The following is a 27,816-nucleotide window of genomic DNA, read 5'->3' as shown; positions in this document are numbered from 1 at the left end:
TGTTCTGCGTGGTTCCTTCAGTCTCAGTCCTTGGAAGTCCCGCCCTCAGAGATGGTAGAGACCTCACCTGCAACCCTCCGCCGGCCCCGCCCATCCAGCCCATGGGCAGCCTGAGACCCTCCCAGCTAACGTGAGTGCGTAGTTGGGGTCCTGGGGAAGGGGGCGTACCCGAGTGTCCACAATCCCAGGGTTTGCTCGCCCAGCTGTAATCTGCGGTGATACCGCCTCCCAAGCTCAGGGTACTCAGTGACTCAGTTTACACCATCAAGGAATTCTTGAAAACAAGAAGGCAAACTCCCCACTGCTGGTCCCCAGGCCACCATGTAGGGCAAAAAACGGAGTGGTCAGGGTAGGGTTTTAGAGTGACCAGTACTTCCGGGGTAGGCCATCGGCCTCACTTTGTTGAAGGCACACAGTTGGGATCGTCCCTCTCCCCCCTACACCAGGCGCCAGACTGAACAGGCATGGCGGGAGGAGGGGGGATTATAGTGATCACTCCAAAAAACTTTAGGGGACCCTGGTGACACTATCGCAATGCATCCTCTAGGAGCTACTCTCCGGGGCAGGCAGGCAGGCAATGTAGGGGATCCCTACGCAGGTGCGCACACAGGAAGCCTCTTCTGCTGGAGGCCGCCTTGGGAGCTGGAGTGCAGGGGGCGGTGCTGGCCCGGCTGGGCGGGCCGGACTCCTAGTTCACGTGTGCAGCGAAGCCACTGCGAAAGGAAAGAGAAACCCAGAGAACCGGTTCTCCAGCCTTAGCTGTCCAAGCCCCTACGTCAAAGTCCCTGGACTAAGAAAGGCAGGGACACCCCTAAGGAGGAACAACTTGGGGGCTGCCCCAGAGCCTGCGCCCCAAAGCTACCCTCGCCTGCCCGGAGTGCATACTCCTTAAGGGAGGGGGCACTTAAGGGCTTTCCACGGATTCCCTGAAGGCTGGAGGCGTCAGGGTGGGGCGGGACGGGGGCGGAGGAGCGGCGGGACCGGGGCCTTAATTCCCAATTCGCCGACCCGGAAAGCGAGGCTCAGCCAACCATCAGGCAAATGTGCTATCTACCTTGCAGTCCCCACAGGTCCTTGAGCCAAGGTTTCCCGGAGAGTAAAGTTGAGTTCCTAATCATCCTCAATTTCTTCACCGCGGGATCGCAGCGAGACACATATCTCACAATCAACGGCACAGAATGGAGACTTAAGAATGGGAGCCTAAGACATGATTTTATCCAAGTCCCCACTTCAGAGATGGAAAAACTGAAGCCCGAATGCACTGGGCAAGGGCAGGAGAGGGACTCGAACTCTTGTCTTTGAGCCCCAGGCGCGGTGCTCTTCCAGGGTGCGCGGTCCTGACTTCGGCGGCTCCTCTTCTTCGTTGCCCGCAGGAAAACGCGGTGGCCGCGATGGCGACGGACGTCGAAGGGGATGTGTACGTGCTGGTGGAGCACCCCTTCGAGTACACCGGCAAAGACGGGCGCCGTATCGCCATCCAGCCCAACGAGCGTTACCGACTGCTGCGCCGCAGCACCGAGCACTGGTGGCACGTGCGGCGCGAGCCTGGGGGTCGCCCCTTCTACCTCCCCGCGCAGTACGTGCGCGAGCTGCCCGCACTCGGCGACCCTGCCCCGGCCCCGCAGCCTTCGGTGCCGCAGCCGCGCCCCGCAGTCCCGGAACCTCTGGCCTACGACTACCGCTTCGTGAGCACCCCGGTGGGTGCCGATGGCTCCTCCACCGAGCCCCGGGGCCGCACCAGCTCCCTGTGTGGCCCTGCGCGACAGCGCGCCGGAGGCCAGCGCAGTAGCCTGGCGCCGGGAGGGCCCGCCTGCCTGTACGTGCGGCCCGCAGCGCCCGTGCGACCGGCGCAGTCCCTGGACGACTTGGCGCGCCGCGGCACCGCGCCCTCTGCCGGCCTCCTGGGCAGCGCGGGCCACTTCAAGGCCTCCAGCGTGGCGGGCTCCTGGGTTTGCCCGCGGCCCCTGGTGCGCAGCGACTCGGAGAACGTCTACGAGGCCATCCCGGACGTGCGCTGCCCTCCGCGGGAGGAGAGACCCAAGCAGGTAGGTCGCCGCGAGAGAGGGGACGGGAGGGAGGTCACAGTCGCGCAGAGCCCAAATGATTCCTTAACTGAGGTCGTTGTGTGCCCCTTTCTCTCACATGAATATTCATGTTTTCATGCAAAAATGCAAATGAACTTGGTTATAGGGTGCTGCCCCAAACCCTGCTGGGACATTAACTAACCTGTGACAGGTCCATGCACCGAATAACGTTCCTAAACTGCCACCTGCTCTGTAAGGAGCGGTTTGGAGCTGTGAACTCTCACTCTTCTTTCGGGTCAGATGAGATTTTAGTTGGTGGATGTGAAAGTCAAGCATCTGCTTCCCTTGGGGACCGCTTCCAATATTTCGGTTCCTTTAAAACAAAACAAAAACTCTTAATGGGCTTTTTTTCAAGTTCAGTTGCAGTGAGGTCTCCTCTCTTTCGGAATCCGACTGTGTTGATCTCAAACAGCGGAAACAGAGCGCGTTTTTAAACACTTATAGCCTCAGAGTTCTCTTGCTCGGCCCTGTAATCTTAAACTTTAGAACCCTTTAGGGAGGAATGGCCTGCGGGAGGAGGAAGGGATGCCCCCAATGGGTTGACATCTGCCGTTCGCTGTGGCATTATCCACAACTCACTTCCTCTCTCGGGCACTGAGTCCCAGGTGTCCTCACCCAGGAGGTGCGACCCCATAGGCCAACTACGTGGCCTTGCGGCGTGGCCTTGAGGCAGAGTTCAGGTTCTGAGGCTACTGAAACCCGAATTTGACTCTGCTGGGTCACTTGCCAGCTGCTGACGGGCTCGGTGTCCTCGTATGTAAACAATACCCAAGGAATAAAGTTGTTGTGAACCTTAAACGCAGTGAGACGTGGAAGCGCTTGGCAGGAGCCGGTGCAGGGAGAGCCGCTAGGGTCCTGAGGACTCGGCGTTGGCTGCAGCTCAGAGCCTCTGCGCTCAGGTTTCCGCGGATCATCCCTCCTCCTTGTGGCCGCTGTAGAGAACAACACTCAACCGGCTTAAGTGTCTGCAGCTGATCAATGGTCGTCCTACTTATCCGCCAACCCAGGCGCCTGTGGTTGGTTCTCTGGCGCCCTTTAGCAGGCTCCCTTCCTCTAGAGAACTCCCGGATCTTTCCAGATTATGGGTCCTACTAGTGTTGGGAATATGTCTACTGCCCCCATGAGTTCCTGGCTGTAGGAAATGGCCAGGTGTGCTGAATTCTGGCCGTGGGATTGCTCATCCCTGTTCACCCATGAACCAGCACTATGCAAGTTTGTCCAAGGGTGGCTATCCAGGCTCTCTGGGACCAAGGAGAAAGAGAATCTCCCAGATGCCACAATCTCCTGAGAAATCTCCCCAACTACCAGGATCCCTGACCTTTCCCCATCCTTCCTCTAGCTCCCAGCAGGTTCCTGGTTGTGAGTAGTAGTTTGGGGACACAGTTGAAGGTGGTCAGATACTGACACAGAAGGAACCAGGAAGTCTGCCAGAGCCCTGGATGCTGGTCAGAGAGGCTGCTGCTGGCTCTCGTTAACTCTGTGGCTTCAACAGAGTACTCAGCATCCCTGGCCCTTTTTGCTTCTGTGCGCGAAGTATAGCAGTAGCACATTCTCTGCTGTGGCTCTCCCTGGCACCCTGTCCCCAGCAAACTGCAGGGGTGGCGAGTTTGTTCTCCCTTGGGAAGGAAACCGCACCCCTGCCCTTCCTTGTCCCAAACAGCATGGGAAAGAATTTCCTGAAAGGTGAGCCTGGCAGTTTTCCAGAGGACATAGATACACACACACACACACACACACACACACACACACACACACACACACACCCTACTCATACTCCAACTCACTCATACTCTCCATCCTCACTCATACCTCCTCAGAGCCCTCAGCCACGATCCACCACCTCAATTTGCTTACTCCAGCTTGTTCATTAAGCATGAATTGATTAGATGCCTCCCAAGTGCCCCCAGGGAGCCTTCAAACCTAGGGATGACGCTAGCACACAAACAGCCCTGGGAGGTGACCCGTCTGGGGTGTGACACGGATAGTAGACAGTAGGTACTCCTGTCCCACGTTGTTCAGGCCGTATGGAGCTGGGCTAAGGGTGTTGTGGAGCAAGGGCTGAGGAGAGTGTGGACAGACCTGCATGGAGGTTTCAGAGTTCTGCCCTAACCCACAGTTTGTGCTGGCTGTGGTATCCACCATCAGGCAGGGCTTTGTGGGGATTTGGACTTTATCCTGCAGCTCTTGGAAGGGAACGGGTTTGAGAAGAACTCCTGTGCTCAGGGCTATAATACATGGTGATAGAGGAGTCTGGGGCCAGGGAAGAGCAGTTGGGCGGTTCAATCCCAGCTTCCCATTCACACTGGTGGGCAGACAGCGGCACTGTTTACAGAGGCCTTGGAGGAGGCATGGGGTAGAGAGAAACAAGGGGTGCACCTGAATACAGTTGATGAAAGGGGGAAAAGAGGAGCTCGGGAGGAAACAAAGGGACCAAAGAGGAAAAGCAGAAGCAGCCTAGAAGTTAAGGTGCATGTGCAGAAGTTCAAGTTAGACGGAGGCCATAGGACACTATCCGACATGGCCACCAGAAGGCGGGGGCTGCAGGGTGTGGATGGAGAGGGTAGGCAGCTGGCAACAGTTTGGTAGAGAAGAGGGAGATACGCTGTGGTCAGAGTGAGAGGGTGAAATCATCAAGGCATCCCAAAGTCTGAGTCAGTGGATGAGGCTGAGAGGAGGGATGGGGGATGAGGCAGGAGGGGGGATGGTTAGTTAGGATCCCTGGAAGGAGGGAGTGACTGGAAACAGGAGCAAAGGTGTGGACCTCGAGGTGTCAGGTGTCGCAGGTGAAAGGGCATCAGATGGGCCTGTTGTCTATCAGCTCCGTCCTTAGGGCGGGCCACTCAGCAGGAGCCAGTGCAGGCACACCCAGAGAAGACAGGAGCTTGTACCACATTCAGGGTTTTCTGTTCACAGCTCACCCAAGTACTACATGCTACACTTGGTGTGTGCTGATCACAGAGCTGGACACCGTGGACCCAAGGTGCAGTAAGACACAGCCCCCAGGGGCTGACAGTCCTATGTCCTCTCACTCAGAGGCCTGCACACACAGCTCAGTGCCTAGCAACTCAGAAGGCAGCATGGGACACCCTTTGGCCCCCAAAACAAACAGGATCATAGAGGAAGTGTGTTCAAATCAGACCCAGGTCTCCCGACTCCAAACCCCACCCTAGCCACCAAGTTTAGTCTCAGGGAGGTGGCCCTCAGAAGTGGCTAGCCTTGTTCCTCTGGGCCAGAACAGTGGGAACAGGAGACAAGCAAATCCACTTTGTTCTGAGCATAATTCCACAGCCCTGCAGTCCTCCCAATTGTCACTGCTGACATCCGGGTTACAGCAGGGGGGATTAGTCAGGAGGCCACAGCCAGCGCTCCCGACAGGGTTAGTGCCACACAGGAAGCCAAGGGACAAAGTGGCCTCTGGGGCCATGTCTGTAATCCCAGCTACTTAGGGGGCTGAGAAAGTAGGATCCCATTTTCAAGGGTCCTTGGCCTACAGAGTGAACACAAAGCCAGTCTGGTGCACTTAGTCGAACTCTCTCAAAATAAAGGGTAAAATGAGAGCTGGGGTGCACAGTTCGTGCCTAGAACGTTTAAGATGCAGTGTTCAATCCCCAGTACTGCCCTCCCCCTGTGGCCTCTGGCCTCCCTAGCTAGTAGATTTCGGGGTGTGGTCAAAATGCTTGCCCTAGCCTTGGAGGTGGGAAGGCCCAGGGTGCAGATGGACTAGGGCCCGCCCCTGTCGCCTGGGCATTGGCCACTGGCAGGACAGGTTACAGACCTTGCTGGGAACTTATGCAAACAGCCTCGGAGGCCCTGCTCCTGAGCTCGGACCCAGCCTGAACGGAAAGGAGGCCCCTGGGCCTTCATTCCCCCCACCTCAGCCCTCAGGAACTGTGAGTGATCCCTCCTGGGTATTGGGAGTCCTGAGGGAGAAAGGGACCCGCCTCCCTCCTGGATTCCCCACCTGATCCTTCCCTGTCCAGTACACTTCCTGGGACAAATGTCTCAGGGACAGACCCAGTCAACCATGTGCTCAGAAAAGCTTGTGATCAGTAAAAGTGGGGAGTGGAGGCCAAATTAAGGAGATCCAGTGAGAAGTCCCAGTTCGGTCCCGCCCCCCCCACCCCCCCAACCCCAGTCTCCCAGCAGCTCTCAGGATCCCTAGCTTGGAAGACTGCCCTGGGTGCCTCAGCTGCTTTCTTTGTACATGCCCTGGTCTTTTCCTCCGTGCTGACCCAGGAGTCCCAGGACCTAGGCCCTGGCTTGTGGGGAGAGCAGAGAGACCAGGTCCTCCTTTCCCCCTTCCCAGCCTTACTTACCTTACCTACTTACCTTACTCAGAATGCTCCTCCTTACTGCCCTCACCCCTGCAAGCTGGGTGGCTAGCCTGTGTCCTCTAGATCCTAGGGGGCTGAATTCTTGCTCACGCTTGGTCTCTGGTTCCCTTCAGCCCCTAGCCTTCAAACTGGATCCCAGGAGCAGCCCATCCCTGCCCCTCCCATCTGAACCCTGGACTTTTTTTCCCCCTGCCCTCTGTTCAGGAGTGGGAGGGGACAGTCCTCAATGCCGAATGTCAGCTAGACAGGTGATCAGTGCCAGGTCTTGAGGTACGGGAAGGCCCGTGGTCATAGTAGCTGGTAGTTGGGAATGTGCGCCGGGCTCCATGCCGGAAGAGGGTCTAGGGTAGTAAGCAAGAGGACAATGGCCATTGGTTGGTGTCTGGGGGAGCTGGAAGAGCTAGGCCTGTGGCTCTGGAGCATAAGAATGCTTGGTTAAATTGGGGAAGCTCTGTTTCTAAATTGAGGAAGGACTGTGTGTGGAGGGGATTCCCAGATCTCCCGCCCTTCCACTCAGCTCATCTGCAGGCTCTTGGGGGTCCCGATCCTGCATCTTTTGTTCCTGGATGGAGGTGTCTCCTGTGAGACATATAGGTCTCTATCTCATCCTGGACCCCAGCCTCCCTCTTCCTCATCCCGAGGCAGGAACATCCCCCAGCCTGTTTGAATGTGTGAATTACTATGCTCTCCCCTGTAAAATTATTTGACCTCCTTTTAAATGTTAGGGTAGCGGGGAAATTGCAGTCTATTTCTGCCAGCTCCGGGGTCCTCTTCCTGCGTCTGCTTCTCCTGGCTTCCCTGTTGGGAGTTTGCCGAAAGGCAGTTCAGTAGCTGATGGAGGAAGGTAGCTCCTGCGGCTCTGTCAGTCAGAAATGGCGGGTACGGTGCTGCACATAAGGAGGGTAAGGAAAGGCAAGCCCTGGCTGCAGGTAGCTTGCTGTCCAGGAGGCAAGATAGGCCAACAAATGTACCGTTGGGAGACGTGTGGCAAACGTGTCCCCGAGGTGGCACGGAAGGCACTTTGGAAGCTGCCTCTCTCCAGTGATGGGATCGGCAGGAAACATCTCAGAATGCTTCCTAAAGGAAGAAAGTGATGTCACAGATAGTCCTAAAGGATTCTGTAATTTCTTCCCATGGAACCTTCCAGATCAGGGCACTTTCCTATGGCAGCATTCCCCATCATTATCAGTAATCAGTCTATCCCAGTTTTTGTTTCTTTGCTAGTTCCCTAGTTAATTTTGGCTATTTGGCATTTTATTAGGAAAGTATTCATTTGCCCTGGCTTTGTAAAATTTCCACTTCTGAAATTTAGTATGAACTGGGGGGTGGCATACACCTGTCATGCCAGCATTTGGGAAGCTGAAGCGGGAGAATCGTGAGGTGAAAGCGGCCAGGACAACTTACCAAGAACTCATCTCAAAAACAAAAAGAAACCCAGGCCAATTGCTTGTCTGTTAGCAGGAACATTCATTCTGCTCAGCTTTTGTTTAGCAGCTGATTCCCTCTGCTGGATTCTGCTGAGTCTGGATTCTATTGCCCTGTGGTGCACTTCCCGGTTAGCCTGTGTCTTCCTCCTCTGAGGGGGTTGTAATTGGCTTCCCTTTTTTTCTGTCATATTTTCCATTTCATCAATGGCTTCTGCCTCCATCCTTGTATCCCTAAGCAAATAAGAGCTCTACATCCTGTCTTGACGCTTACTGAACCTGCTGGGCAGTGGACTGGACCCCGCCAGCACAGGACACTCTTAGTGTATTGGGCAGCGGACTGGACCCCGCCAGCACAGGACACTCTTAGTGTATTGGTCAGTGGACTGGACCCCGCCAGCACAGGACACTCTTAGTGTATTGGTCAGTGGACTGGACCCCGCCAGCACAGGACACTCTTAGTGTATTGGGCAGCAAACTGGACCCTGCCAGCACAGGACACTCTTAGTGTATTGGTCAGTGGACTGGACCCCGCCAGCACAGGACACTCTTAGCATATTGGTCAGAGGACTGGACCCCGCCAGCACAGGACATTCTTAGTGTATTGGGCAGCAGACTGGACCCCGCCAGCACAGGACACTCTTAGTGTGTGTATTTCTTTCCCCTTGTTTCCTCTCACTTGAGAGTTAGCACTCCTGAGTGGGTCCACTGGTTTATCCTTTCCCTCTCTACTCCTACCCCTTTGTACTTGTGCTATGACACTGGAGAGAATCTACTGATTCTTGAACTTGAGCCCACAAATTTGAATCTGGTGGTGAGTGTCTTTTCATTCGGTGAGTACAATGATATATTTTCAAGTCATTTTAACAACTCCTTACTTGATCTAACTCTCCTTAAGAGTTCTCATTTTTTGTTTAAGTTGTAATTGCATTGACCAGCCCTTCCCTCCATTAATAGTCTTGAATTTTTTCAATGGAAATATGTATACAGGATTTTTTAAAAAATAATTTTCCCCAAAACACAGTTTCTCTGTGTAGCTCTGGTTGTTCTGGAACTTACTATGTAGGTCAGGCTGGCCTCAAACCTGATAGCCCTCTGCCTCTGCTTCCCTAGTGCTGGTATTGAAGGCATGTGCCACTACCACCAACTTTAAAATAATATTTATTTTATTTTATGTACATATTTGTCTGTGTGAGGGCATCGGATCCCCTGGCACTGGAGTCACAGACAGTTGTGAGCCACCTTGTAGGTACTGGGAATTGAAACCAGGTCCTCTGGAAGAGCAGCCAATGCTCTTAACAGCTAAGCCATCTCTCCAGCCCCTATAATTTTATTTTTCTTTTAATTGACATAGCAATCATACACATTTGTAGCACACACACAGTGAAATTTCCATACATGTTTAAAAACTGATTAGTGTAATCATATTGATCATCACAGACATTCATTATTTCTTTGTGATGGGAACATTCAAAACCCTCTCTACTAGCTATTTTTAAATGCATAACTACTCGATGTCAAGCATAGGTGCTCTTTGGTGCTCTAGAGTGCAGAAAGTTATTCCTCCATCTAACTGAGCCTCTAGACCCACTAACCTTTCCTTCTCTGTCACCCCTCACACACACCCTTCCCAAGCTCTGGCAACCACTCTTTTGTGTTCTATTCCTTCAAAGCCAACTCTTCAGGTTTCACCTTGAAGTGGGAACACACACTATATTAGTTGTCCCATGCCTGGTTTATTTCACTTAACATAGTGTCCTCCAGTTACATTCATGCGCTTGTGTAGAATTTCACTCTATTGTGGCCGCGTAGTATTCCATTATGCTTAGTCTTCTTTATTCATCCATTGATGGACAACTAGGTTGCTTCTGTATGTTGGCTCTTGTGAACAGAGCTACAATGACTGTGGTAGTGCAGATGTCTTCTTAACATACTGACTTCAATTTCTTTGAATATATGTCCATGGTGAGATGGCTGCAGCATATGTAGTTCTATTTATAGCTTTTGGGGAAACACACACTGATTTGCATACTGACTGTACTGTTTACATCTCACATCTTACATGCTGCAGGCAAATTCTGCTTTCCCCATATCTCACTAGCGTTTGTTACTTTTTCCCCCTAGATTTAAAAATGTATGTGTATGTGTGTGTGCCTGTGTGTTTATGTGCACCATGTGCATGCAGATGCCAGCAGAGGCCAGAAGAGGGCATCAGAGGCCCTGAAACTGGAGTTACAGGCAGGTGTGAATTGCTCAGTGTGGGTGCTGGGAACCGAACCTGGATCCTTGGAAGAACGACACAGCTCTTCACTGCTGAGTCATCTCTCCAGGCACCATTTGTTACCTTTAGTTACATAAATTTTCAACTTTAATTTTTTTTCAATGCTGGAGATCAAATCCCATGTTATAGTTTTTTTTTAAACCAGCCACAGTATCACATGCTTGTATCTGCTACATTCTGGAGACTGAGGCAGGAGGATCATTTGAACCCTAGTAAGACTTGGGCAGGTGTGGCATATGCCTTTGATCCCAGCACTTGGGAGGCAGAGGCAGGCAGACCTCTGTGAGTCAAGGCCAGCCTGGTTTACAGAGCTAAGGCTACATAGTAAGACCCTGTCCCAAAACAAAACAAAAGACCCTGCCTCGGCTTCTCAATTTAAAAAGAAAAAAAGAGTTTTTTTGTTTTTTTTGGTTTTTTTTTTTTTTTTTGGTTTTTCGAGACAGGGTTTCTCTGTGTAGCTTTGCGCCTTTCCTGGAACTCGCTTTGGAGACCAGGCTGGCCTCGAACTCACAGAGATCCGCCTGGCTCTGCCTCCCGAGTGCTGGGATTAAAGGCGTGCGCCACCACCGCCCGGCGAGATTTTTTTTTTTTTAAATCACATTTATGTAAGTCCAGCAGGTTGGAACTTTGGGAGACTGAGACAGGAAGATTGAAAATTGGAGGGTAACTTGGACAACTTATCAAGACTCATCTCTAAATTAAAAAAAAAAAAAAAAAAACAGAAAAATCTAGAATGTGGCTGAGCAGCAGAGCCCCTGCTTAGCCTCTAGGAAGCCTTGGGTTCAATCCCAGGTGCCACAAAAATAAAATAAAATATCAAATGTACTTTCATTTATTTTATGGCTTTTAAATTTGATGCTTTATTATAGACTTAGTTAAACTGTTACAAATGTGCTAAGATTTTATGTATGCACACACAGTCGTGTGTCATGCACCATGAGGACACATTCTGAGAAATGCATTGTTAGGTGATTTCATTGTCTTGTGGGTGTCATAGGGTGTATTTGACCAAACCTAGATGGCAAACAAGTCTGTCACTCGGCATGACTTTCTGATGTGATCAATAGACATAGTAACCAAATGTATGGGGCTCCTGGCCATTCCACAGTGACATTCCTGTCCTAAGTAGAAGGGGAGACCGCACTTATGATAGAAAGCTAGGCCAGTAAACGCATTCCTTTGTCAGGTGCTGAGCACGGTCTACCTAGTTGCATGTGCCGTAGGGTTATACAGTGCCAATGTCATAGATTTGTTTACCCTAGCATCACCAGGAGCTGTGACTAATGCATTGTATTGTCACCTACCAAAGGTGCCAGTGTTCCTCGGGGAATAAATAAGGATGTTTCAGTTTAAAAAAGAAGAAAAAAGGAACAGAAAAATGAAAGAAAAGAACAAGAAATTAATCTCAGCTTCATAAAAAAAAAATCTCATCAGATTATTATCATTGTTGGTTGTTAATCAAGGCATCCAACTGTGTGTGTGCATTAAAACTTCGTGAACTAGCCGGGCGGCGGTAGCACACGCCTTTAATCCCAGCACTTGGGAGGCAGAGCCAGGCAGATCTCTGTGAGTTCAAGGCCAGCTTGGTCTACAGAGGGAGATCCAAGTCAGGCACCAAAACTACACAGAGGAACCCTGTCTCAAAAAACAACACCACCCCCCAAAAAAAAAAAAAAAAAAACTTTGTGAACTTTTCTTTTTCTTTATTTTGCATCAAATTTTACCTCAGCCTCTTCAGTGCCAAGATTATAAGACAAGAATTTAAACCATCATGAAAGGGTGGTGTATGAGACTCTCTCTCTCTCTCTCTCTCTCTCTCTCTCTCTCTCTCTCTCTCTCTCTCTCACACACACACACACACACACACATACACACACGTGGGGGGGCGGGGAGAGAAAGCGCTAAGTTCATGAAACTCCAGCAGAACCAGGGTAATCAAAAATAAGGGTGGATGGAGGTTGGAGGTGAAGCCTCCACAGCCGCTGGGGCGGTAAGGATCCGGGTTAGAGAAGCCTGCTGGAACAAGAGACTCTGTGCCCTGCGTTGAAGCGAGGGAGAAGTCTGTGCCCTGCGTTGAAGCGAGGGAGAAGTCTGAGGAGTGGGTGGGTAAAGCCACCCCTGGTCACACTTTCCTACCTCTGCAGCTTGGCTCAAAGCCACAGCTGTACTGGCCAGCCCGGGAGTTCCTTGATGGACTCTGTAGGCTCTCTGCCAGCATTACTTCTAGTTATGTACCAGGGAGAAGCCTCGCCCCGATCTTGCCCACCCAGGAGGAGCAGGCCCATCAGGCAGCTCCATGAGGTCATACAGAGGCTGGGGCAGAGTCCGGTGCTGAGGGTGACCAATCCGAAACCCAGAACCAGGAAAAGAGAAGCACGCCCTGCTTTCTCACCGGGGCCCTGTGGGTGTGGGAACTCAGCTGCCAGCTGGGCCTTCACAGAAAGCAGCCCTGGGGGCGGGGAGGAAGACAGGCCCCATGCTATAGCTAAAGAAACTGGGCTCCACAAAGTCCAGCCCCCACACCTCTGGATGTCTGGTCAGTCTGTGTTTATCAAGATAATTCAGCCCTAATGAAGCCCATTGTGTTTAGGATTCGGTTGAGGCCGGGCCCCTGGCCTGGGCTGCACAGTCACTCCGGGTAGCAGTGAAATGCTTTGTCTAGGACTCTGCAGGGAAACCACCTGATGTGCCCCCCATTGCCCCTGTCCAGTCGTGAGCATGTAGCTCTCGGCTGGGCCTGGGTGGATACAGAGGGAAACTCAAGTCTCTGCCCACAGGAGGCGTAGTGGGGAGGGACCCACTGTGTGACAACCATGAGTCAAGAAGCGCAGTTCCTTCCTGCTGTCCCTCCACCCAGTCTGGGTGGCAAAGAGCGGCAGACTCAGTGAGTGGACGGAGGCCAGTCCCTGCCAGTCCGACTGAGTCCCCTCTCTCTCTTTCTCCCTCCCTTTCTCCTTTGTTTCTCTTTGGACATAGATTCTCACTTAATAGTCAAGAGGCTACAATGGACAAATCCCAGGCTGCCTCTGAATTTACAGCCCTGCCTCAGTCTCCTGAGTGCTGGAATTACAGGCACGGGCCATTGCATGCCCTGTTTGGGGACATTTGTTTTACCTCTCAACCCAGAGGGAAGGAAGGTTCCCCTCTTGCACTGTCTGCCAGCAGCCCGCCCTTCCGAGGAGGGTTTTGAAGGTGAGGCCCAGCTGGGAGAAGCAGATGGAGTGATAGGCAGCCAGTCTGTGCTCCTGGCTCTGGCCCTCCTGCTGTGTAACTCTCGGCATGGTGCGCTTTGCGGGCTCCAGCTGTAGTCATGGCTTCCGCATGCTGGGGGAAGGGAAGCCGCTTTAGCCCGAGAGCCAGCCTGGGCATCCAGAGCGGTGCTGGCTTCTCAGTACAGTGGACCAGGTGTCCTGGGGGCTTCCGATGGAGCGATGGCAGGGTGCCCAAAGGGCGGAGGACCACCGAGCCTGAGTCTTCCATGCTCTCACCAAGTGTTCAATTCTATGTCACATCTCCATTCTGTGACATCGTGTGACACCAGGCCAGGCGTCAGAGCCTAAACTGGAAACAAGCTGGGGACTCACGGGACAACAGGGCTCATGAAGGAAGGGCACCTTGGGGAGGGGCAGGACAGACAAGGTGGTCGCCAGGGACTTGGTGGAGCAGCCACAACTGCCCACCTGGGGTATGCCGGGTCACTGTGTGGCTGGGTTAGGGGCCGTGGAGGGAGGAGAACTCAGAAGGAGGAGCAGCTGGGCTGGTGCCCTCCACGCTCTCGGTCCTCTGTGGAGGGTGGACAGGTTCACACACACATGTAGAGACACCTGTGGGGATGGGTGCGTGCGGCCAGCCAGGCGGAAGAAGACAGGTGTGGCCTGGTGACCAAGGCTGGAGGAGGCAGCGCCAGGTGGTCAGTGGGCAGACGGTGGTGTGGTCACTGTCCCTTCTGTTCTCATGGCTGGCAGAGTCTAGACACCAGCTTCCCCATACCGCATGTGTCCAAACCCCTTCCTCGTCTGAATCTTCCACACCTTCCCCTTTCTCTTCGCATTCTCCCGGGCCTCGGGGGAGTTCACAGCCACTCACCGTCTTGTGTCTGCCACGGAAGCTACTAAGTACCCTAGGCTAGCCCGGGCTGAAGCCCTCTCCTCAGCCTTTCCTTCACCTGTCCCTGCCCGAGCCTCACCTTCCATCTCACCTGTGACTTACGTGTGAGCATCTCGGCACAGGCTGCTCTGAGCCGCATCTGGGGCTGGGGTTTAAATCTCCTCTGTCACCAGAGCACCGAGGACAGGGGGACAACTCGCGGAGGAGTCCGGGGAACGTGAAAACACCCCAACCTGCGCCACCCCCCACCCATCGGCAACTCTGTCTCAGGCACTTCCGCCGCCCTGACAGGAAACCAGTCACAGCCTCAGCCTCCCGCCATCTCAGGGCAACTTCTTGTTTCCCAGTTACCCTGTGTCAGCCCAGAGTTGTGGTCCTGGGCTCCACCCCCCAAAAAATCTTCCCAGGCTCCATCCCAGCAACTCAGAGGGGCCGGGATGGTGGACATGATTGCAAAACTGGCCGGGAGGCAGAGCCGGGCCCTGAGGGCGCAGGTAAGGCTAGAAGGACTCGGGGGCAGCCTCGGCCTCTGATGGGGTGGCCGGGGGCCTTCTGGGTTCGGAGCTGCAGCGGGCCTGCACCCCACTCTGTTAGTAGCTGACTGCAGAGCTCAGAACAGTATGCGTCGGGTGGTCTAGGCGCTTTTCTTCTTAGAGGCCTTTCCTGTCCAGGAAGGGTGCACAGAGGGATCGGAGATCCCCAGCTTGGGGCAAGAGAACCAGGGCTTCCACCACTGTGGACAAGAGGGGGGATTGAAGGCGAGGAGCGAATTACCATAAGGAAGTGAAGGGGTATCTGTGGTGAGAGGAAAAATCTCTCTTGGCTCCGTCCTCTGACCTGAGGTGGGGAGGCCTCTTCCTCTTCCCCACTCAGGCCGAGTCTATACGGTACAGCTTAGGAGCCCTTGATGCTATTTTTAGGCTATGGCTGCATGTGGGTCTCCAGAGTGGGGGCCAGCACGGCCAGCCACACTATCCCCTCCCCCCCCTCAAAAAAAAGCACAGTGAAGGGCCTACACAGACCCTGGATCAATGAGAGCCCAGCTGGACCCTACCAGCCGAGGAAAGCCCCTTCAGCTCATCCCTGGGGGTGGGGCGGGGAGGGGGGGGTCCACGGAGAGGTCCAGAGTTTGAGGGACCAGTGAGAACTACAGTTCCATGGCTGTAGCTTCAAAGAGGAGCGGGCTGTGCCTGCTTGCCTCTGAGGGTCCCTCTCTTCCACCTCACGCATTTGGTGTCTCTCGGGCAGCACGGCTTCCCAACGCTTCCTGCCCCCACCACATGGTTCTGCGTCGTCTCTTCTTGCGAGAGCCCCTGTCACTCCAGGGACCTAACCTCTCTCTCCTCAGTGTCCCCCATACCTGCTGGTGTGTCCCTATGGGAGCTCCCTTAGCTCCAGTAACCTGTCAAGCATCATCCCTGCTCCAAAGAGCCCAGCAGCATCACAGCATCCCCCTAACCCCCATGGACCCTTCCAACCACCACCACCCTGCGCCCCATCCCAGCGCATCTAGGTGTGGGGCAGGAGACCTCTCTGCCTTCTCTGCTCCCTCTCATTATGGTGTCTGTCCTGTCCCAGTGAATCTCCTGGGCTCTGTGGCTCAAACCTTCCTCCCCAGCAAATCCTTTCTCACATTCTGCTCAGTAGGTATGAGTTTGTGAGTTTCTGACATTCGCCACAGGATCGACTTGCATATCAGAGCAGCGTTTGAACAGGTCTGTTATATGCTTCAGGGCATTGTCTCACCTGATGGGGGCAGTGGCGTCCGCACATCATCCAATGTCACACTCACGAGAAGAGATGCATGCCTTGGGAAAGGGGAGACGGCTCAGTGGGTAGAGCACTTGTGTAAGCATGAGGCCCAGAGTTTGAATCCCTGGCACCCATGTAGAAGCCAGGTGGACATGGTAGTCTGCCTGTAATCCCAGTGCTGGGGAGGCAGAGACGGGGGATCGCTAAAGCAAGCTGGCTAGCTCAAATCAGTGCGCTCCGGCTTCAAGTGAGAGACCCGTACCCCAATATATAAGGTGGAGAGTGATCAAGGAAGACAGCCACTGTCAACCTCAGACCACACACATGCACACACATGTGCACACACACACACACACACACACACACACACACACACACCACATCCACAAAGGAATGAGAGAAAAAGAAAGGAAGGAAGGAAGGAAGGAAGGAAGGAAGGTGGGCAGCTACCCAGCCTCCAAGGCAGAACGCCACTGGACCCTAACAAAGCGGTGAGCAGCTTAGATCTACGCCCTGAGAGGCTGTGACTTGAGGCTCCCTAAGAAGCAAAGTCAGTGTGGGGAGGACAGGAGAGAAGGGCAGCCGGGCCAAGGGGACAGCCTAAGGAAGTGGTCATCGAGGAAGCGGATAGGTGCTTCTTCTGGTACGGCGGCGGGATAGCCTGGTGCAGCTGAAATACAGGAATCCACATGAGGTCTGGGGTCAGGGAAAAGGAGAAGTGTGCAGAAAGTCCTGTCTCCACCGCACGAGCCTGGAGGGGTAAAGGAGAAGAACTGTTGGCCTCAGCCCAGCACCTGCGTCCTGGGCCTAGCCTCCCATGTCTCACCGTGCCTTTACGTGTCTTTTTATTCTATTTTATTTACTTGTTTCTTGCACACACAATCATGCCGTGGAAGTCAGAGGACAATTGGGCAGACTCAGTTCTCTCCCTCCCTCCACCCTATGGGTCTTGGCGTTCCAACTCAGGTTGTCAGGCCTGGTGGCAAGTGCCTTTAACTGCTGAGCCCTCCCGCTGCCCTCCCCCGCCCCCCACCACCCCTGCAGTCTTTCTCAGCAGCGACCCCTGTCATTGACAAGCTGCACTTACCACACCCCGCACCTGCCCTGTGTGCACTTGAGGCAGATTCTGCCAAGCAGGGACTGGCCTCCTCCATTTGTTCTCTGCTGCATCCCCAGTGCCTGGTGGCTCAGTTCCTACCGCACAACAGAGCAGAGGAATCTGTGAGATGAGTGACCGGGGGTGGGGGTGGGGTGGGGGGGCAGTAATAGTTACTTATTTTTATGTGTGTGAACACAAACACTCATGTATGTACATGCATCGCGTGTGTGCCTGGTACCCAAAGAGGTCAGAAGAGGGCATCAGAACCCCTGGAACTGGAGTTAGAGAGTTGTGGGTGCTGGGAACTGAACTCAGGGCCTCTGCAAGAGCAGCAAACGTCCCTAACCCACTGAGCCATCTCTCCAGCCCCAATGAGTGCCTTTTATGTTCCTTCCTAAAATGCAGGGAGAAGCCACGTTGAGTACGACATGCTCCCCCTTACACGGGTGTCTCAGCCAACGTTTGTGATGATTGTGCCTTGTGTGAGTGTGTCACAGCACACATGGGGGGACAGAAAACACCCTGTGCTGGTTAGTTCTCACCCTTCACCATGTGGGTCCCAGGGATCAAACTCAGGTCATCACTCTTGGTAGAAGTCGTCTTGACCCACTGAGCCATCTTGTCAGCCCACTTTGTGTTTTCTTAAAAAAAAAAAAAATACTGTTACAAAAAGTGGAATCTCCAAAAATTTTAAAGGAAAAAGAGCTCAGAGCCGGAGCGCAATGGATGAGTACTTATTTGCCTTCTGTAATTGAGACCCAGGGTTCAGTTACCCAGCAGCAGCACCACCACCTCCAAAAAACGTAACCCCTATAATCACACTGCCCAGAGAGATCATTTGTCAGCATTTTGTTTGACTTTGGTCTTTTGGGGGCAGGGTCTCATGTACCCCAACCTGGCTTCAAACTCCACATGTAGACAAGGATAACCTGGAACTTGTGAAGTTCTGCCTTTCTGAGTGCTAGAGTTACAGGCATGTACTACCATGCCTGGTTTGTGTGCAGTGCTGGGAATCGAATCCAGGGTTCTATGTGAGCATGCCGTGTGAGCACTCTCCCCAGCCCACCCTTATTAGCTTTTTGAGGTGTACTGTTGGCTGGGAGCATTGTCTATTCTTAGAAAACACACACACACACACACACACACACACACACACCCATGCATTCCTGCTGCCTCAGGGTTGATGGTAAGGCTGCCTGTCTCTCTTAGGGTTGGCGTTGCTGGGCTGCATGTTGGTGGGATCTGGGGAGATGTGGGGGGAGATGGGAAACCTGACACTCTCTGGAGCTGAGACCTAAAGAACAAACTGTCAGTTGGGTGAGCCGGTGGAGCTGGACACAGACAGGCTGCAGAGGAGCTGAATGCACTGGGCCCCAGAAGGTCCAGCAGCGGGGTGGGGACCTGTGACTGCCGTGTAACTAGAGCTTGAAGTTCAAGGCCAAGAGCAAGCAAGGAGTGGCAGGAAATAGAACCCAAGCCCAGGCAGGTGATGGATGGCTTCTGCGGGCCTCAGACTTTGCCCCTCTGCCCACAGGGAAGCAGAAAGTGTGACTCACACCAGCTTCTCCTCTGTGACTAGCCAGATGAAACCCCAGATGCCCCACTCCTTTGTGGGGGAAAGGGGCCTCTCCTTTCTTTGACCCTTAATTCTCCAACCCATCAGGCTGTTCTCTCTCTCTCTCTCTCTCTCTCTCTCTCTCTCTCTCTCTCTCTCTCTCTCTCTCTCTCTCTTTCTCTCTCTCCTAAACCTGCCCCTAGCAGTACAGACTCCATCACAGGAGCTTTCAAGGGTGGTGGGAGCCTTCAGTGGGGCCGTGGATTGCAAAAGGACCCCAAATGAGGCCCACGAAAAAACAGGCCCCAGGCATTGGTCTGCTGCCGCCGACGCGTCCCCTTCCTCTGAGTGCAGACTCCCGAGAGCTGAGTTACTGTTGTAAGATTAACAAACTGACCTCTCCATCTATGGCGCTCACTGTTTCAGGCCGCACTTTCCAAAGCGTTTCCTTACTTTTACCATAATTTCTGGGATGGGCAAAGCACACATTTTCCACCCAGGGCAACTGAGTCAGAGGAGTACCAGCGCTTGCTGAAGGTCGCCCAGGTTGCAAATGTCCAAGGCCACACCGTGTGCCTACTCTGGAGTTGCCCCACAAGTCGTCTCCTTCTGCCCCCCAGCAGGTGGATGACCCCCCGGAGCCAGTGTACGCAAACGTAGAAAGGCAAGCTCGGGCCACTTCGCCGCGCTCTGCGGCGGCAGCTCCTCCTCGGCTCAGCCCAGTGTGGGAGACGCACACAGACACGGACACTGGGCGCCCCTACTACTACAACCCCGACACGGGCGTGACCACCTGGGAGTCACCCTTTGAGGCCTCTGAAGGCGCCACCAGCCCGGCCACCTCCCGGGCCTCCGTGGGCAGCGGGGAGAGCCTGGAGACGACAGAGTGGGGCCAGTACTGGGATGAGGAGAGTCGCAGGGTGTTCTTCTATAATCCCTTGACGGGTGAGACGGCCTGGGAGGACGAGACTGAGGACCTGGACGAGGAGCTCCAGGAGCAGCTGGAGATGCAACCCAGCCTGAGCCCGCGAAGCCCGGGCCAACAGAGGGTGAGGGGCGGGGCCCCTCCAAAGGCATCTGATCCCACCTCCTCCTTCTCAGGGATCAGAGGAAAGGGGTGGGATGGGGAAGGGGGGACGGGGAGGGGGGCGGGCATATCAGAGCATCTTTGATCCCTCAATCAGAAACCAGAGAATGGGGACGGGGCCACCTCTGACCCCACCTCTTGCTTTTCAAGGACCAGAGAGTAAGGACAGAGCCATCCCTGAGGGCCTCTGACTCCTTTTCTTGCTTCTTGGTGAGTCTGGTACTAAGTGGAGGAGGCAGGAGTCCAGAACCTCTGACGCCATCTTCTGGTCCCTGCAGCCCCCGACTCCTGAAACAGACTACCCGGAATTGCTGGCCAGTTACCCGGAGGAGGACTATTCTCCTGTGGGCTCCTTCAGTGATCCTGGCCCCACTTCTCCCGTGGCTGCACCCCCTGGCTGGGCCTGTCACATTACCCCAAACAAGCAGACGCTCTACACCAACCAGTTCACTCAAGAGCAGGTAGGACATCACTAGCTGACGGACCCCCTCTAGCTGTCCCTCCTTCCCCAGACTTCCTCACCTAGGACCTCCCTCAAGACTAAAATGCAAACCCCACGCCATTCATTGCTAAGTCGGGTGCTCCAGCCCCTGGTACCACCCTGGACTCTGGGCTGAGGGCCCTGACCATCCCTGTGTCCACAGTGGGTGAAGTTGGAGGACCAGCATGGGAAGCCATATTTCTACAACCCAGAGGACTCCTCTGTCCGGTGGGAGCTGCCCCAGGTAAACAGCTGGAGAAGGGAGAGAGCCAGGGAGGGTGGAGGGGATGATAGGTCACAGTGTCTCTCTCCCCAGGTCCCGATCCCTGCCCCTCGAAGCGTTCGCAAATCCAGCCAGGACAGTGACACTCCAGCCCAGGCTAGCCCTCCAGAGGAGAAGGTGGGAAAGGACCATGGAGTCTGGGGTCAGGGATTGGTGGAATAATTCTTCCCTTCTCTATAAGCCCCAGAGCAGAGGGAGCCCTGGAGAAATCTCCCTGTGCCTGCTTCTGTAGGGACATCACCACCGCCGACAGGTTGACAGGGTTCAGTGAGCCTCAGGCCTAGCCTGTGGGGGAACTTCCGGATGAGGAGATGCTAGCTTTGTCCCTTACTGCTTGCCCCCTCATAACCGTTCCCTCTCCCCCACCCCCCATTCTCTTAGACCAAGACACTGGACAAGGCAGGAGTGCTCCATCGTACCAAGACAGTGGACAAGGGGAGGAGACTTCGGTGAGGGCCTGTCCCAACCCCAACCATGGCGGAGTGGGCCTTGATGACCAAGTTCACCAAGTGCTAAGCTCCCTCATGCCACACTCTTACTAATCCTCGTAGCAACTTCATCTGGGGCCCTGTCAGGAAACTGAGGCACCTAAGGTTCCTTGGCTACCAGCTATTAGGGATGGGAATCCAGCTCTTTCAGGCCAGGGCCCCAAGCTGTGTTCTTAAAACTCTATGTCCTGTGAAGGGTGTGATGGGGGGGTGAGTCCTCCAGATTAGGAGCAAATCTAAGCCCCACCCACCCCACTTCCCTCCATACTCAGGAAGAAACACTGGAGTGCCTCCTGGACAGTACTGGAGGGAGGCGTCCTGACCTTCTTCAAGGACTCAAAGACCTCAGCTGCAGGTGGCCTGGTGAGACCTGTCCCTGAGCAAGGGACACTTTCTGATCTTTTTCTGGTCTGGTTTGGGAAAGGCTGGCCTGAAAGATGGGTACCCAAGTACCAAGGAGCTGTATATTGGCAAAGGGGGGCAATGATGGCAGATTCACTACAGTACAAGCCGCTCCAGTCACTTGGGGCCTGAAGAACAGTCCTTGGGGGTGGATAGCTCCAGTCTGGAGAAAGGGAGGCTGGGGTCTGGCATACCTGCTCACAACGTGAGGTTGGGCTCCTTCCTTGTCTTCCTTCCTGCTGTTCAGCAGGTTCTAGGACAAAGATGCACCAGGAGGCTGGTATGTCAGAGCCCAGTCTGGGTGGATGCCCCTTATAATCTTGCTTCCTCCATTCCTCCCTTCCCCCACAGAGGCAGCCTTCCAAGCTCTCCACCCCTGAGTACACGGTCGAACTGAAGGGGGCCTCTCTCTCTTGGGCCCCCAAAGACAAATCCAGCAAGAAGAATGTGTTAGAGGTGAGTGGTAGGATGAGAAAGGGGCCCGTGAATCCCACTACAGACAGGGTCCAGGAATGGGGACCTGCAGAAAGTAGGGCCAGAATTCTCAAGACCAAAATCAAGGCTGCCCCATCTTGGGTTCAGTGTTTCTGCCACTATGCTGTCCAAAGTCCTCACTCTGGGTACAGAGTTAATACCCCTTGCCACTGAGGTAAGAAGCAGGTCTCTGGGAGATGAAACCACTGTCCCCAGAGTGGCCTTCTTCTCTCAGCCACCAGCCTGAGACCAGAGACTCTGACTCTAGCCATTCACTGTGATGGGCTGAGCCAGGGACCTGCTTTCACTGGCCAGAGCCCAGATTCCAGCTTTTATTGGGTCCCCAGTGAATAGAACAGTGACAAGCTGGTCAGGTTCCCCCAGCAGGTAGAGCAAGAAGACTCTTGTGGCCAGCCACACAAGGGCCTCATAGTGCCACGCCCTTCACTGTTCGGGGTTTTGACAGTCCCTAAGGGCTGTGAGGCAGAACACTAGAAAAATACAGGCAGTGAGGGGCTGATGGTTTAGTTGGTGAAGTGCTTGTCATACCAGCTCGAGAGCCCGAGTTTGATCCCCAGAACCCACGTAAAAGTCTGATGGTGGCACATGCTTGCAATCCCAGAGCAGGGAAAACAGACATGGATTCTCTGGGCTTGCTGGTCAGCCAATCTGACCTAAATGTTGGATTCCAAGTCAGCAAAAGACCCTGTCCAAAACAGAAACAAAGTAGACAGCAAGCACCTAAGGAATAACACCCGAGGTTGAACTATGCACACACCTGCATGCACACACCCATGCACGCACACACCCCACAGGCAATGAACTGGTAAAAACCACCACCAAAAAAAAAAAAAAAAAAAAAAAAAAAAGTAGCCAGTAGCTGGGAAAACAGGTTAGGGATGTTCCGGGATGGGGAGGAGCTAGGTAGGGACAGACAGTGAATAGGAGGTGTGCTCTGGTGGTCACACAGAGAAACTTAGCTCTATTTCTTCAGGCAGCAAAAGAGAAGAGGGACAGTAGTCAGTTACATAGATCTTTACTGTTAGGGAGGGGGTCCTCTGTGGGTTCCAGGGAATCTAAACTGTTTCCTAACCCTTGGTTCTTTAAGAACTTTCTAAAGTGTAGCCCTATGAACCTGGGGCCTAGAGGAATGTATGCCCTTTCAAAGAGCTCCATGGAAGCTGAGCCAGGACCTTAGGTCTGCTTCAGATAGCATAGTATGAAGAAAGTCAGAGGCACAGTCCAGACACTCTGCAGGGAGCTTGGATGTTTCATTTTTGATGATTCTCCAAGCTTTATTCAATTCTAGATTTATTTAGTTTATGTGTTCTTCCTCTATGTATCTGTGTGTGTGTGTGTGTGTGTGTGTGTGTATGTGTGTGTGTGTGTGTGTGTCTAGTACCCCACAGAAGTCAGAAAAGAGCACTGGACTCCTTGGAACTGGATGCTTGTGAGCCACCAGTGGGTGCTGGGAACTGAACCCAGGTCCCCTGCAAGAGCAACAAGGGTCTTAACATCTGACTGAGCCATCTCTCCGGGCTCTTGGTTACAATTTTAAAAGAAGAACAACCAAAAGACAGCTTTCTCTGACTCTAGGAGTTGTCCCCACTGTCTGAGCCAGGTTCTGCCGCCTGCCTCTCTCTGGACCGAAGGGCTGGATTGATATGTCCTGCCAAAGCTAGACATTGCAGCTGGAACAACTCTGCATGTTTGGAGTCAGCCATGGGCCAGCCATGATCTAGTTCTACTCTTCTATGTGTGTTTTTTAATCATTGCTGTTCCAGCAGCCAGGCTCCCACAGGAATTTTCTATCACTTTGCCAGTGCCCCCCAGGGGAGGCCTGCTGTGTTCTGTGTTGGGCAGCCATGAACCCGGCCAGCAGAGCTCTGATCTGTCACTACTGGCTGTGTGCCCATGAGGAAAGTGACTCAAATGTACTGGACCCCACTTAGTCCACCTGTCACAAACACTGTCAGCCGCAGCATTAAACAAAGAGGAAGACTTGGATCTGGTCTGAGGCCTTTGCTCTCGCAGGCTCTGAGTCTCTTGGGGAGGGACGGGTCGCCTCCCTCTCAGTACACATACACACTCCCCAGACAGACCCAGGGAGCAGGGGTAACTGACTGACTTGTGTCCCTTCAGCTGCGAAGCCGAGATGGTTCCGAGTATCTGATCCAGCATGACTCAGAAGCCATCATCAGCACCTGGCACAAGGCCATTGCCGAAGGCATCGAGGAGCTGGTAGGCGGAGCCTGGGGCCTCCGGGGCTGACAGAGAGGGACGTGGGCCTCTTATGCAGGACCCTCAGCTATACACAGAGAACCCATAACACCAATGGAATAGTGCCATACCCTGCGAGAGCGGCCTATCTACTGACAAGAGGGACTTTCCAGAAGCTTGTGACTCCAGCTCTGGGGCTGGTCTCGCAGGATGATGCAGGAGGCAGGCGCAACCTGAAGAAGCTTCTCGTTATAAGGGTGGCGGGTGGGAAAGTACATAAAGACCGTGGGAATGGGCCTCAGGCAGGAGTGACAGCTAAAACTAGGAGATGAAGGGTCAACAGAGTGAATTCAAGCGCCCCGTGTCTGCTAGACAAGTGCTTTGCCGTCGAGCCATAGCCCTGGTGGTGTCAATCATGCCTTGTGGATACACAGCTCAGTGACAGACTGGCCTAGCATGCAAACAGAGTCAACAGCTATTTACGTGGCAACAGCCTGATAGTATTTGATTCTGAATTCCATATGCGTTAGCGCTGGGTACAGATTTTGACTGTGTTAGGAGAAGCAGGAATCCAGATGCAGAAGGTAATGTTGGTGCAATCAGCAATGGTCTGACCTAATGGGAACTGCAAGTTCACGGGCGGGATGTAGAGAGTTGAGTGCTATGTGAGGAGGTCAGGAGCTGGGAGGCTGCTGAAGATGGCCTGGATAAGAAAGAAAGGGGGAGGGAAGAATGACCCTGCAGCTCCTGGTGGACTCCGCAGCCAGGGAAAGTGGAAGTTGATTCCTAGACAGTAACCTGCCAAGAGAAAGCAGGCTCCTCCTGGGATGTCTCCAGGCCAGAGCTGCTGGGGAGAGGCCCCAGCTGGCCCCAGGCCTTGCTTCTCTGAGACTGTCTGATTGCAGTCCGCAGGCCTGCTGCTCCAGGGGGAGGAAGGTGAGCCCAGCAGTGCTGACTTCGGATCCAGTGAGCGCCTCGGAAGCTGGCGGGAGGAGGATGTGCATGCAGGTGTGCAATGGGGCCAGCTGGGGAGACCACCGAAGAGTCCCCGGGGAGGGGGTGTGCCCTGGCTGGGGTCTATTGTCGGTGCTATCCTACTGCCACCTACTGACTGAGTTCGGTCTGTGACAGCCTCACCCTCGCTGAGCCCCGGAGGCCAGGAGAGCGACTTGAGCAGGGTCCGGCACAAGCTCCGCAAATTCCTACAGAGACGTCCCACTCTGCAGTCTTTGCGGGACAAGGGCTACATCAAAGGTACCTGCAGCTCGCCGGGATCCGGGTTCAGGTGGCACGGGTCTGGGCGGTGCTGACCAATCTCTCCCCCAGACCAGGTGTTTGGATGTGCGCTGGCTCAACTGTGTGAGCGCGAGAGGAGCCCCGTGCCGCGCTTCGTGCAGCAATGCATCCGCACCGTCGAGGCCCGGGGTACGCAAGCATGCAGACAGGGCAGAGCTCCTTGGCCGGCTTCTAGGAGCAAAGGGTGGAGACCCCTGGGGGAGCACAGGGTCAAGGGGAAGGAGATGCGGAGATCCTGAGTAGAAATTGCTAGGGTCCCAAGCTCTCCCAGGGTCAGCCATTCATTCCCTTTCCCTCAGGGCTGGACATCGACGGGCTGTACCGCATCAGTGGGAACCTGGCCACCATCCAGAAGCTGCGCTATAAGGTGGATCACGGTGAGGTTCTTCCCCAGTGCTTACCCTGGGGGCTGAAAGCACAAGCGGGTGCTGACTGCCTCTCAATCCCCCCCCCCCCCCGCCCACTCCTCGCCGCAGATGAGCGCCTGGACCTGGACGATGGGCGCTGGGAGGACGTCCACGTGATTACGGGCGCCCTGAAGCTCTTCTTCCGAGAGCTGCCAGAACCCCTCTTCCCCTTCTCGCACTTCCACCAGTTCATAGCGGCCATCAGTGAGCGGCTTAGGGCGAGGACGGGTGGGGAGGTTGGGCCACTTTTGTCACAGCCAGCAGCAGACCGTCTCTGGTCCTTTCCTTCACCCAGAGTTGCAGGACCCGGCCCAGCGCAGCCGCTGTGTGCGTGACCTGGTGCGCACGCTGCCCACCCCCAACCACGACACGCTCCGACTGCTCATCCAGCACCTGTGCCGGTGAGCAAGCCAGACTCCCCGGGGCAGAAAGGAAGGAAGGGCTGGTCGTGGCTGGAGCCCCTGTTGAGAGACTCCCCAACCTCTGAGCTCTTGGTCCCACGGTTCCCACTGCAGGGTGATCCAGCACGGCGAGCAGAACCGTATGTCTGTACAGAACGTGGCCATAGTGTTCGGGCCCACACTGCTGCGGCCTGAGATAGAGGAGGCCAGCATGCCCATGACCATGGTGTTCCAGAACCAGGTGGTGGAGCTCATCCTACAGCAGTGCGCGGACATCTTCCCGCCGCACTGACTGCGGACCCTGGGTGGCTGAGGCCATGAGGCTGGACCTCCTCTGGGGCTCTCCGCCTCCCACCCTGCTGCACTGTGACTTCTGCACCCCTCGATTCAGAGGATACGGTGACCCCCCCCCCCTTCGTGACTCCAGTTCATGAAATGTGATTTCTCCCTGTTGTATCCCCATTAGGGGTTCCTTAGGGCCCTTTCTTGATTACAGCGCCACCTATTGTGTGGATGCGAGAATGCGCCTCGGGGGGGATGAGTGCTTTCTAGGGCCATGGCTGGGAGGAGGGATTGGATTAAGGCATTCTGGCTTCCTCGGGCCTGCACCTGGCCAGGCCTGGGTGGAGACCGTGTAGGACCCGTGCTATGCAGGAGGTCCTGCTCTGATCCTGAAGCAGCTACTGACGCTGTCCCAGCTGCCAGGGGAGGACTGTCCCTGGCTGCCAGCCCAGGACGTGGGCTGCTTTCTTCAGCCTGGTGCTCCTGTGCCACCCTGTTGCAGGCCACCGGAGGGCTTTTCCTAGGCTTTCCTCTCTCCCTGGGCCACACCTGTTCTCTACAAGGCTTATTCATGCCCACCACATGCTTTTACCCTGCATCGACTACACAGGATTCCAGGGAACTGGGGCTTGCAGAAGTCAAGTGACTTCAGGTTCCAAGGGTGATCTGAATCCCTGCAAAGACTCTCCCCTGGGCAGCGAACCCAGCTTCTAGAGGAGGAGATGACTCCCCACCCCCACGGCAGCATCTGGACAGAGCAGAGTAAATATGCTGGAGTGCCCTGCATGGGCTAGAGGTGGGGGTCCCTTCAGAAAGCAGGGAACTTGTCACAGCTGTTCTGGTGGAAGAAAAACAGCATAAAGAGAAGCCCCCAGCCCGTGCCTGAACCCTGGCTGGGTGCCTACCTGGTACCCACTTGCCGTACAGAGCTGGGAGAGGCCCGTTGGAGAGGTCACAGCCTCGGGCAAAGAGAGCTGGACATGTGTCAGCTGTCCCCTTCCTTCCTCATGCACACACCACCTCAGTTCATCTGAGCCCCTAGCTCCACCCACCCTCACTGACGCAACAAACAATAATAGCTGATATTTATTGAGCATTCATACTATGCCAGCCTTCTACTCGGACTGCCCCTTGGTTTCTTGCAGTCAGTATTTATTGTGGGCCCTCATGTGCCAGGCACTGTGCTCTGGGGCAGGGGTCTACGCATGCTATCTGGAGCTTAGGGCCCAGTGACTAAGGCTGACGCAAGCCCAGCCCTGATGGTCACAGGGCCAAGGAGAGAACAAATGGAGGCCTCTTGCCATACACCTACATATTTAAAGTCTTAAGGCAACCTAACAACTGTTAAATAAAATATGT

The 27,816-nt window shown here is 54.4% G+C and overlaps 1 protein-coding gene across 1 annotated transcript; it reads left to right on the top strand.

Moving 5' to 3' along the window:
• Positions 1 to 27,816, top strand: Arhgap27 (Rho GTPase activating protein 27). The gene is made up of 17 exons (XM_059271922.1): positions 1 to 130; positions 1,062 to 2,045; positions 19,260 to 19,685; positions 20,002 to 20,184; positions 20,368 to 20,448; positions 20,521 to 20,604; positions 20,869 to 20,936; positions 21,248 to 21,338; positions 21,729 to 21,833; positions 23,994 to 24,092; positions 24,977 to 25,079; positions 25,203 to 25,325; positions 25,398 to 25,496; positions 25,667 to 25,744; positions 25,844 to 25,978; positions 26,070 to 26,175; positions 26,290 to 27,816. The coding sequence occupies exons 2-17, from the start codon at positions 1,257 to 1,259 to the stop codon at positions 26,465 to 26,467; spliced, it is 2,748 nt and encodes a 915-aa protein (XP_059127905.1). The 5' UTR covers positions 1 to 130; positions 1,062 to 1,256; the 3' UTR covers positions 26,468 to 27,816.

This window comes from Peromyscus eremicus, chromosome 8a (genome assembly GCF_949786415.1).
Source record: "Peromyscus eremicus chromosome 8a, PerEre_H2_v1, whole genome shotgun sequence".
Classification (NCBI taxonomy): domain Eukaryota; kingdom Metazoa; phylum Chordata; class Mammalia; order Rodentia; family Cricetidae; genus Peromyscus; species Peromyscus eremicus.
Note: the sequence above shows the minus strand (reverse complement) of the source record. Positions and strands in the feature narration are given on the sequence as shown.